The following is a 12820-nucleotide window of genomic DNA, read 5'->3' as shown; positions in this document are numbered from 1 at the left end:
TCTACTGCCCATGCGGCTTCCGCCTCCTCTGTTTGGCCACACCCTGCAGGCTTCTGACTGGCTGCTGGGTAATGTAGCAATCAGGATAGAGGAAACTGCCCGGCTCTCTCCCTGCTCTGGAAGATCGGGGGAAATCCAGTGACACTTTTTTTTATCCTCTCACGGAACCCCAGGATGCCGCGGAACCCTGGTTGGGAAACACGGCTATATATTCTCTTACTGACTATCATCACTATGTCCCTCTTCTGCAGTTTACATGTTTTTTTTTTTTTACTGTTTTCATTCGATATAAAAAGTATGTATGTTAACAAGAAGCTCTCTTGCCATAGAACAACCTTTGTAGACGTAAGATCAGTAAATAAAAATATCTCTTGTGAGCATATTCACATCTAAGACAGGTCTGCAACCCTGCTTTCAACATCATCTCCTAGCATACATCGCTTCCGCAGCAAGGGATTCTGGGAAATTACATGCAAATGAGCACACCGTGTCACCTTTTGCTTCAAATCCAATTAGACATGTATCCCAATAAGCTTATGCCTGCCGCATTACACAGCTTTTCAACACAGCCTGAGTTAAAGTGCATAGCCACTATCCTACTCCAAGAAGCAACATCCTAACCCATGGCCACTTATTCAATGTCATGGTGTTTGTCGGTCTTCTCTTCAGCCGCACTACCAATATTTTTAAGGCAGTGGTTTCAAGCATCTTCGCTCTACAATCTAATTGCAACATCATAGATTCATGAATGTTGTTCTGCTGAATACTTTGTGGATAGTAATGTTCCTATGGCTAAAGGGACCCGAGTTGTAGCTCCTAAGTGATCTATTTCCAGCATTTGCCATTGGGTGGCGCCATTGTTTTGCCTGCGATATGTTTGGAGGTAAAATCCAACACTTCTAATCACTTTTGTTGTCCTTTCCAAACTCGGAAAAATACCCTATAACCCCAATTAATCCCGACTACTAGCATTACGGTACGTTGTCTTTGGCGTGGGTAGAGAATTTATTAAAGATTCACAATTTACCCTTTGACAAAGCATTGAAACCCATTGGTTTACTTTCAAAATGTGAGACCTTCACCTGCTTTTGTTGAAAATATTAATTGGAAATTGTCCGCAAATATTTAATTAGTAGCTTTTAACATTAACTTTTTAGACAAGCATAAGTTAAAGGAGGAAACTATTTGTCAAAAGCCATGGCAACACTTAGGTGGTTATTTGGGCATTTCCAAATATAGCAATCTTCTTTTTAAACCTACTGTAACTTACACTTTGTAAATGTTATTCTTGATGTGAAGTGCAATGCCATATTACACTGCAAGTTCATCTTAACAGTAACCTTTTTAGCTAAGGTATCAGTGATAATTTGCATTTATATGCCTCAATAAATCCCTCATTGTAAAATGGTGCAAGGTGCCACCCACATCAGGCTATTCTTGATATGCTCCTGGGAGTGTACAAAAATGGTTACCGATTTTACACATACTGCAAGTAAACGTTCACTAAATATTTATTGAAATAGAGTACCTGGAATTGCCCTTTTAGTAGTTCCAACAGAAGTTATAATTGGAGTAAAGTAAAGGCACTCCATGAAAAACTGAATTTATTTGGCTAAGATATTGGTCCCTAATGTCTTTTTCATCGGGAGTGACTGAATTGTTTCCATGTTTTACTATTATTGTCCAACATATTATTTAGAGCTGCCCTTCACCTGAAGATTGTTAGGTTTGTTGAAAGTCTTAAACTCATTGGATTACAACCTGGAAGTTATGGAGGAAAAACTGTAGCTTACAATTTATTTTCTTTACACAAGAAGCTGTGTATCTCAGGATTTAGATGGATTGATTCCCCCAAATAAAAACAAATACCATATAAATAATCCATCAGGTAACATGTAGAAGGCCTGAATTCATCACAGTAATCACTCCCAGTCTGCTAGAATAAAGTGCACAATTCAGAGGGAGGCAAAACTTCGAACTCTGTCACTCCCATATTTATACCTTCAGGCATTTCAACAAATAATCTTAAGAGTCCAATTTGCAGATTCTTAGACGCCTCTACATTTTATTTTATTACACTGTACAAACTGTGCACCGTGACTCACAATAACATACTGTACAAGCGAGTTCTGATGCATGCGTTTCAGAGATAGCAGTACGTTTGGAGAAGGGAATCTGTATCCGAAAGAGTTTAGGCTGGAGATCTGTTTTCCATGCTATTACAACACAAATATCAGATGTATTATTAAAACAGCTATTCTTCAACGTGTCAGAGGGGCCTCCAACTCTCAGGAACAAAATCCTAACTCGCTTATCTTGGACATGTCAACGCAACACAAGTTAGGGAAAACGACAATATTGTTTTGGTCAGCAATGCGCTATGCGCGCACCTCTAGCTGGGTGATTAAGTGTGTATTATATCATTTACAAGTAGAAAGAAAAAGGAGCTAAATACTTGAACAGTAATTTACTTTCTTCAGACTTAAAAAAAGCCAACCCATGATACAAAGTAGGAACTATATGTTAAATAGAGGTTGCATACATTATATTTACAACCTGCATACTTTGTTTGTCTGAATGCACTAGAGGGAGTTATATTGGTAAATTAATTTGGACATTGTCTTGTATCCAATCGCTTAATGTTCTAAAAATAAGCAAACTAATATAAGCCCCAGCGTTGGACAATTATGGCATTTCACAGTTTGCTGCTTGTGGGATCCAAGCTGCACCAGCACAATATTCTTTTCATAATGAGGTTTTTAAATCATTTTTTCATTACCTTTCTAAAGTCACATTCTAATTTTGCACATGACAAGATGCAAAATAGTTATTTTTAACAAATGCTGCAGTGTGCCATTGATTAAGTGTATGTGGCACACGCTGGTAACCTGCATTAATGTACTTATTGAATATACTCAAAGGAACTTTTTAGATGTTTTATGCCTAAAAAAAAAAAATTGTACCTCAAATGTATTCATTTAAACCGTTGCATGAAAGATACTAATACTAAAATGTTAATGGCTTATAAAAATTGACTTCTGAGGCACGATCAACAGCCCTACGTTTTAACCTATTCAGCATTTAAAAGCTTGCAACACTGGAATTGCCCGCTCCAGCATTTTAGGAGTTAAAAGGCCACAAGCCAGATTTGGGCATAACGAAGAGCAAATACAGTATGCTGACCATTACTAAAATTCCATTGCGAAGACGTGTGGAGGTCATCCCGATTCCCTATGTCTGCTACAATGGCATAAATCCTTCCCGTTGATAGGCAGCTCGGATTATGTGATACACGAAAGACTTCATTTATCTGTTATGGTAGAAAATGTAGAACAGACACACTCCTCGACATTATTATTGCGGTCATTTGCTTTTGTGGGGGCTGCCCTCTCCCTGTTCAGGTGTACTAGAGAGAAAACGCAACTTCCAAATTAATCTATCAACTCGTACAACGCTTTTACTTTTCAGAGATTTATACCCGGCTTTAGTAAATGTCCAAGTATTGTCTAAGCGTCTGTTCCATCAGAAGCTGGTAACAGTAACAATGGGAGCAGCTTGAATGAATATTGAAGCAAAAAGCAGACAAATGTGCCTTTTCTTTTAATTGGCTTTTTCTTTTATAAATACAGTAGAGTCCATTACCAATTGTCAAATTTCCACTACTAAAAATCATAACTGTGAATGTATTGTCTAATTGTGAATGTATTTGTCAAATAGGGGCACTGTGAACTTCTTGTCTTGAAAAATGACCACGGAGAATAGGGAGGAGAATTAATGTGCTAAAACCAACATTGCCAAGGAGGGTTTGTTTTTACGTTTAATACAGTATCACCTTTAAGTGAATTCTTCATGAGTCGCCACAAGTATTTTTCAGAGCAGTACAATGGGGGAGGAAGTGATTAACAGATTTACGCCGGGGGAAGTGTGATGGTACTTAGTGGTACGGAGTTGTAATAGAATACGTAAAAACAGACACTACTGGTTAACTTATTTTATGGGAAAAGGACATTTATTAAAGCAGCAATCCACCCCCTCTTATATATTTGTAAGAATTCGAACCAGAGGACCCCCCCGGAGGTGATCTGCACTATTTTTAGTTTCTGAGACCTTTTGGTTCCAAAGATACCATTTTAGTTGCTGGCGTTTCAGCTCAGATTCTGAAAATCAAAATGGCTGTCAAATCCCACTGGCCAATAGGAAGCCACAACGTCATCAGGTGTGACATTGCGGTTTCCTAATAGATGACTGCGGGCTCCATCTTTGAAAATCTGGAAAGTAAACAGGCAACTAAAATGATAAGCATCTCTGGAACCCGGGGCCCCCGAATCTAAAAAATAAATAAATAAATATGCTTCAGCTTTGGTGGACCCACCAGTTAAAATTCAGTAAAAAGTAAATAAATAAATATATATATATATATGAACAAAAAACAAACAAAAGCGCAAGCTCCATAGCACGTAACTGAGTAGCGTTTGTGTTGGTGTATTTGGAGTACCTGGCTTCCCTGCGCTCTGGCTGGCGGTCATTTCAAGTGTTAGCAACCATTGTATGAGGGAGCAAAGGACGTGCAGGCATTGGATGCCTTTATATCTTGCTGCCAATTTGGGATAGGACTTCATGGTGAACCTGGACTGTTTACATCCACTCTGCAAACCTGGGACTCACCCTACCACCGCAGATTACCACAATAGAGATTTCTCTCCCACGAATGGATCTGTTTAAAATCCTGTTAGTGCATATGCTTATGGGTTGCTGATTTTTTAAATAAATGTACCTTATTTTTTACTCAGTTACGTGCTATGGAGCTTGCGCTTTTGTTTGTTTTTTGTTCATAGATTCCAAAAGTGATTGGCTATACCACTCCCCTTAAAGCTGCATAGAGGCTCCCTGGATCTTCTATTGGGACTATATTTCTCTATGGATTTTTTGTTTGAGTTGAATATTCAATTTGGATTTTCCTTTTTTTTTCACTATCACGTTATGGTTTGTAGATATTATTAGGTTAAATTGTGGTAATTTTAATTTATTTTAATATTTTAAATATGTTATTATAATTTGTCATTTATTAGGGTTATTTCATATCCTCTTTAGCGCTACTTAATTTTTGGGTTGTCTTTGATATATATATATATATATATATATATATATGTCAGTATTGCTGCTTAATGTGACTTTAAAGCATGAATGTTTTTAATAAAAAATAAAGCATACTTGTAGTACAACTTACAGTGTTCTCTGCTGCTGCCGAACATAAGGGGAGATTCGCCAAGTACCAACACAATGTATCATACCGCAATCGGGCGATAGCAGCCATTTAAGTCAATTGCGGTTAACGCTGGATGAGGGTGCAATACCCCACATAATAGGGCTCAGTGAATCATGGCTGTAGAGCTTCAGTGGGGAAAACAATAGGGGTGTGGCATTGATCTTGCATGACATTCCCATGATGTTCAGGGGTGTTTGTGACTTTGCAGGATAGTGTTTCTAGTGCACGGAAGGGAGATGGGCAGGAAAAGAAGGATTGCAACTGCCTCTTCATAATAAACAATGTGGAACCCGGTTTTAATGTTTCCATAGTAACTAAATGGTTTGGCGGGTTTTACAGTCATCAGCTTATCTCTTGCTATAAAAAAACTTTGTGGGACCTTGTGCCTAAGAACTAATGATCAATCTTCACCTTTTCTTTGTTCGTGTTAAAAGAATTATGACATCAGTAGTCACAACTGGAAGGCAATACATTAATCAGATAAGAAGTTCACCTAATAAAAATACAAATGTACAGGATCCAAATGTAAATTTACATTTTCAATTTAAATGTAACAATCTTTTTAAGAAAGCCATTTGAACTGACAAGTTGTTTTTGTTTTTAACTATTTGTGATGCAGTTCATCCAACATATGTATTATCAAATGAAGGCAACTCGTACGCATTCAGACAAAATGTGACAACGAGATACTTGGAAGATCTAGTACCCATAATAAAACATGAACTTGTGTGGAAGATTGAAGTATGTTAGAAATTGTCTGAGCCTGCCAAAGATACTGCAACTGACATTGTTCATACTATGGCTCCAATATACAGGTTTGACCATTACAAATATCATTTTGTCAAGAAACAAACATTTTAGGAAGCGCTAGTGTAGCAGAGCTTTTTTTATAAGGTGTGTGGTACAAAAAACGGAAATAGAAGAGGGTTTAAAGAGGCAATTCAAGGTGGCGCATTTCTGTTCCGGGGACCCAGATTCAGGAGATACTTCCCTCCGTAGGGGATGAGGGTAAACGCTCCGGCTCGTCTGGCAAGTATCACGAAATTGCCGCTTGTGAAAGCTCCCAGGCCCTGCGGGCCAATAGGAAGCTCTGACATCATCCGGTGCAGATTCGTACTGGCCCACGTGACGAGGGAGCTTTAAACTTGCAAGAGATACCGGCACCCCCTACGGAGGTCTGCATCTCTGGAATCAGGGGTCACGGAGCTGAAATTAATGCAGTTCAGCTCCAAAGACCCCTCTCCTTCAACTCCATGTTAAAAAAAAATACATTTAAATTTCCTGCTTGGATTGCGCCTTTAAAAAATAAATAAATAATTTAAAAAAGAAAAGAAAATTTAGATGACAGTTCTGTATTTGAAAAGAAAAGGAAAAACATACGGCAAAAAAAAAAACCCACAACACTTCAATCTTCTGCTATAGTAAGATGTAATATACTGTGTTGCAGGCTTCTCTGGCAGTGACGTGACATTTCTTATTTTACTGTATATAAACCACTAATTTGTGAAAAAATAATTAGAGGTGAGGTATAAATAAAATAAGTAAATCAAACTTTATGCCCATCAAGAATTTACAGTCTTGTTAAATACACATAGATATCAAAAAATCATTATAATGTTAACATTTGTTAATCCTCTACATAAAAAGCATAACTAAAAACGCCTTAAAGTTAGGTAGGCGTTGGACAGTGGTTTGAATCCAGGAAAGGTGTATGTCCAGTACAAGCATGTTTGCTCAGATTAATACTAGCAAGGTACATATTTAATGACTGCTCAGCAGTCAGGCCTGGAGCTTGTAAACATTAGTTACTTTCTGGCTTTGATATAAATAACAGACATTTATAGCAGGGCCCCATGCTTCCTGAAGTAAAATGTGCTAAGAAAAAAAAGACAGGAGCGAAAAAGGTGGGGGCAGAGCAGTATTTCAGGCACAATAAGATTAGACACAGCTTATGTTAAAAAACAAATAAGCAAATAAATAATATAAGTGTAATAGAAATATAGTCTACATCACCACCACATTCACATATTAATTGTAAAAAATATGAACACATGCATACGTGTGAGTGTGGTTATTGGGGCAGGGGATACATCACTAAAAAACTATAGCCGTTTACATTTTTCAGAAATTTCCAAATGTATTTTAGTAAATGATATCTGCATTGAGAGAATAAGCATTATTAAGATGTGTGTGTGATAAAGGTCAACTACAAATGATAGAAAAACCAAAACATCGTGATCACTTTAAAAATAAAAAACAAAACAATGAAATTAATCATTATTCACAGAGGAACCCACAACACAGTTCTTTTCACTGCTCGGTGCATGCTGAAATGCAGGCACTTCCTGTCAGACATGTTCCTAAACCAAGCACAGCGTTAATGTTTCTGCCTGCAATTGTTTGCTATTTTATTATTTCAGGCAATTCATAAAACATGTTATGCCAATTAAAGCTACATCCCTCCGCCTTTATTTAAATGTGTATTTCTTTATGGAAAGCATGCGGCAATGTATAATTCTACATTCTTACCTAAGCTGGCAATCACGTGGTGATTCTGTTATAAATCTGTAAAAATCCTGATTGTGTGCCTAACGAAATGGCAACCTATGAAAGGCTGCAGCTGATACGTAACATTATATTGCTAAGTGCAACACATTATTGTTACAGCTTTCAAAGTAATAGACAGTATGCAGGTTGGAACACAGCAACAGATCTGTTTGTGATACATTGTTGCCAAAGGGCAGAGCTCAAAAAAGTGTTTGTCAGAGCCTGTTTCAAAAGAGGAAATGGATGAGACTTTATAGATGGTTGCTGTAGTACATTTAAAAAAATCATTAAAAAAAAGGCATTAGGAATTTAAAAAAATGCAGACAGTATTATATAATACTACATAACTGATTTATTTAAAAAACACAAAGGATTTTTCACATTTTGCTGCTGTAATGTAATACTTCAATAGCGAGAGAAAAAATAACAAAATGTAGCAACATTTATACAGTGCTGGGTTTCCCAAATGTTGCGGTCGGGAAAGTTTGATTACAGACACTGAGTATATGTAAGAAGTAGCAGCACTTTAGGTCAGGGGAGCACAAACTTTTTAAGCTGCGCCCCCCTGCCAGGCCTCCCCCGGTCTCGCCCCCCCTCTCCTACCTTCCACATGTGTCAAATGACGCTCCGGGGTCACATGACCCCGACGTCATTTGACGCTGCGTTGCCATGGAGACGCGTCTGAAACCAGGTAAGTTTCCTTGTTGCAGAGGCCTCGCACGATCCACGGCATTAATTTTAATGCCTGAGGGAAAAGCGCGGGGCCTCTGCAATGGCCCGCGCCCCCCCAGAAAAAAACTCCCGCGCCCCCCAGTATGCGCACCGCTGCTTTAGGTACGTTAAGTACTTCATATTGGAGATGGGTGTATTTATTAAAATACTTCCAACAAGAAGGATATAAAGACAAAACGTAAAGCAGCGGCTCCAAGCCACTACATGACCATGACATTGATCTGCACAGATCCTGTGGGGGAGAAGAGACATTTGCTTGTGTTTTGCTGGTTACAATTCCCAACATTAACAAAATAGAAGGAAAAGAAAAAAAACACAATGTGGGGAAAAAAATCAAACAAACTGTAGAGTATTTGCATTTTCTGTTTTGCAAGTGTAATATGAGGTACCAATCCTTTAAATCATCTTTACTTACTGCTTGGATTGTCTCCGATGCCATTGCTTTTGCCGTTCCAATACCAAAGCAGCAGGGTGGCATCTCGTGATCCCGAGAGGATATAGCAATCTCCTCCGATGTACGATTCAGACCGCGCCAAGCACGTCACCACATCCCAGTGTCCAAACACTACCTGAGTCAGTTTACCTGCAACATGGCAGAGGGAGGGTTACAGAATAAAAACCGAAGAGAATGTGAAATATGATGCTGTTATATTGCACGGCTGTGAATGATTTCCACCCAATCATGTATGAATAAATATTTCTGAGCCTTCTATTAGTTGTGACATCATAACTAAACTTAGCAGGACATTCCGTAAGTATCTGTAAACAATCACGTTTGGGTTAGTTTTTTTTGGCCAACAATGCAATTTAATATTTAAATGTAGCTTTATATGCTTATGCCCCACAGCTGCTGTTAACACAAAGCTTGGTGGTTTCTGCATCCATAATGAGCCTCCTCGGTATAGTTTGTTGCAGTGCACTCAAATGTTATTGCAGAAAAGTAACCAATGATGTCTCTTTATTCTGTTTTTCTTAATTGTGTTCTATTTCCCTTTCTTTAACACCAGACCAGAACTTGATACAGGAATACATATCAATTATTAGCACAGGCACAAGGATTTCTTCTTGACAAAACACATTTTCTAGTTAAATGTTTTATTTGACAGCAGGGCTACAGAAAAAAAAAAAAAAAAAGAAAGCAAACAGAAACAGGTCGTAAGCACTGCTGGATATAACATGCAGGCCGAAGAGAATTCCCACTGCCAGGAGAGGCTTTATGATGCCTTTTCTGTAGTGGTTCTACTTAGGGAAAAAATGATTTACGTTGCCAGAATTTCCTGTTACAAGAAGAAAAAAAACGAGAATGCAAAAAAGGAATAGGCCCCTTTTTCCCCCATAAGTGATCAAATATAATTGAGTCTAACACTTATTGTAGCTGCAATACATTACATGGAGATCACCATATGTTTATCCAGGTTTTACAGCTCGGTGAGAAATAGAAATACTAATTTTTCCCCCCCTAAGTGAACTCCAAGGATGGTAACTTGCCTATTAGAAGACTAAAACACAAATAATGCATATAGCTTAAGGAAAAGATGGCGAAAAAAGCTGAGACTTATAAAAGAACAGAGGCCATTAAACAGTCAAAAACACACGGTAGAATTTCATTTCTAGCAGCTTTCTTGAGAAGTGTTAATCCTGTGTCCCATATGTCAGAACGAATCCAGTTAAACCCCCTCAAAAAAAAAGTGCCTTTAGCAATACATGTAAAAAAAATAACCCTTACAATCTATTATGCACAGATTATATTAATTTTTGCAGTGCCAATATTGCTCTGAAAAGCCCTGCTGGTGTTTAACGGGCTCAGTATTAAAGACCACATGGGTTAAAAAAATAAATATATATATATATATATATATATATATATATATATATTATATAGCAAACGACAGGGGGTGCCCAGTGCAACATTGCTATATTCATGTGCCACAGCCCAGTGGCACTCTATGTGGCATTACACATATAGTCAAGATTAGGTGGATGTGGGTGTTTGAGCTTGCTGGGTTTGTGTGTTATATATATATATATATATATATATATATATATATATATATATATATATATATATATATATATATATATATGTTTTTTTTTTTTTTTTTTAATGGAACCTAATGATGGCTGGAGAAATTTCTCATGGGCCTTAACCCAGATGGTCGGTTATTACTGTGTAGCTTTTGTTCATACACTGAAAAAAAATACTGTACAGATAAATATCATTGAAGTCAACACTTCTAGCCGGAAAGAAAAATGTAAAACAGATGAATATATGTAATAAACTGGATTAGGTTTAGTAGAAATAAAACATAAGGTTGGTTGATTATTACATTTTCAGAGGTATGGAAAAAAATATATTTAGTATTTATATGATGCCAAAAGGGACAATCTTGTTTTTTCTTTTTCTTCAATCATAAGGGCTCTAAATACAAATTCCCAATTAAAAATATTGAAAAGTACAAAGGAGAAACAAACCATTTTATCACATGAATTATTTATACAGCTGGTTTGCTTTACATGCATTTATTTGTATAGTGAACCAATTAATGATAAACATTATTAGCTTGATTTGGGGATTTGGTACCTTTTATTAAAGCAAACTGTAGACTATTCATAGATATTGTACATGAACTATTGATTTATACAGTATAGACCATTTCTGCAAGGAACTTCTAAGTAGAATCAATTTGCAGCATGATGCTGCTGCATGCTGAATGCGGCCAGTCTTAAAGTGATCCACAATGCACCTTGGATATGAACCAGTGTCCCAGTTGGGTACATTACAAAATGACAAGAGAAACACTTTTGAATCTTTTTTTTTTTTTTTTAACTAGGTGTCATGCTGAGTACATTAGTAAATTAGTAAATTGCAAAAAACAAAACAAAAAAAAAACACGTTTATATTTTATACATACATACATACATACATACATACATACATACATACATACATACATATATATATATATATATACAGTATATACATACATACATACGACTATTAAGGTTATGGTGGGTAAAAAAAGTGACTAAAACCCTCCACAGTAAAGCATAAAGCAACTGTAAATATTCCTGTATATTCATTTGCATGTCTTAGACATGTGAGCATGAGATAAAAAGAGGCACTGTGTGCTCATTTGCATGTCATTTCCCAGAATCCCTTGCTGCAGTGGAAGTGCTGTTTGCTGGGTGATAATGGGAAAAGACAGGGTTGCAGACCTGTCTAAGACATGCAAATGAATATACAGGACTATTTACAGTTGCTATATATACATACATATATATACATACTAAATCTTACATTGATCACACTTCTTTTTTTTTATATTGCTCTTTCTAAAGTAACATACCACTTATCTACCATTCAGTACAATTTCATTATTGTGCAGGGGGGAGGGGGAGGAGAGAAAGCGGCAGAATAATTTTGCCGCACAAAACAATTGCCAAAAGATTAGATAAACACGGGTTAATGCATCCCCTTTACAGCAAGGCCAAGTGGGTTTGTGGTAACAAAAGTGTACTGAATATGCGATGCAATAATATTTTTGTTTATTAAAAAAAAAAGGTGTTTCCGTTTCCCCTTCATCTAGTATAGATTCACTGTCGATATTTAGGAGACTTGCTATGACACTTTTTCCAAGTACTGGGAAATTGAATGAATCTAAAATCTTCTCCAGCACAGGGAAGTGGGTTTCCAGCATATCGAATAAAGGTCTCCGCAGGAAAAGTTGTCAGTCCAAATTTACAGTATTGCAAATTCGGAAAGATTACTGTTCCCGAAGACTTTGTTTAAAAGTGTGTATTCTATGAACTATTTTACCTCCTCTTTATTCTTTCACATCAATGATTTATTTAATTTAAACATTTGCCCTAAACCAGATCTTACCATTCAGGTTACTTTACTCCTCTTCAGTCCCATTTCATTTACATCTTGATCTTGTGCCAAAGTTCCTGCATTCTTCTTACTTTCATTGGTACCAGGCCTACATATTGCTGATTATGTAAACTAAAGGCTATTTAAGTTACGGATTCACCCTAGTTCATTTAAGCAAAATGCTGTGCCATAACTGATTCTGCACGTATTCTTGTGGAAAACATGAAATTACCTGTGTCAGTAGAATATACGCGGAAACTCTTGTCCCAAAAGCCGCAGACGAGAATGAAGCGGTTGTCTGCTGTGATCACAAAACACTGCGAGTGAACCTGGATACTTTGGTCTAAGAGGTCAGTGATTTGTCTCCTGTGCAATCCAGTGTTGTTTGCTATAATGCGGGAAGA

At 37.1% G+C, this 12820-nt stretch overlaps 1 protein-coding gene across 4 annotated transcripts in view; it reads right to left on the bottom strand.

Annotated features, from left to right (window-relative positions):
- Positions 1-12820, bottom strand: part of LRBA (LPS responsive beige-like anchor protein) — a 608431-nt gene that overhangs the window by 40258 nt on the left and 555353 nt on the right. For all 4 annotated transcript variants that reach the window (XM_075613691.1, XM_075613682.1, XM_075613662.1 and 1 more), the window contains 2 exons: positions 12649-12804; positions 8961-9128 (listed from right to left, as the gene is read on the bottom strand). In XM_075613691.1, coding sequence (XP_075469806.1) covers positions 8961-9128; positions 12649-12804 — 324 coding nt within the window. The remainder of the gene's footprint in view (positions 1-8960; positions 9129-12648; positions 12805-12820) is intronic.

Source organism: Ascaphus truei, chromosome 1 (assembly GCF_040206685.1).
Source record: "Ascaphus truei isolate aAscTru1 chromosome 1, aAscTru1.hap1, whole genome shotgun sequence".
Classification (NCBI taxonomy): Eukaryota; Metazoa; Chordata; class Amphibia; order Anura; family Ascaphidae; genus Ascaphus; species Ascaphus truei.
The sequence above is the reverse complement of the archived record's forward strand: the minus strand, read 5'-3'. Positions and strand labels throughout refer to the sequence as shown.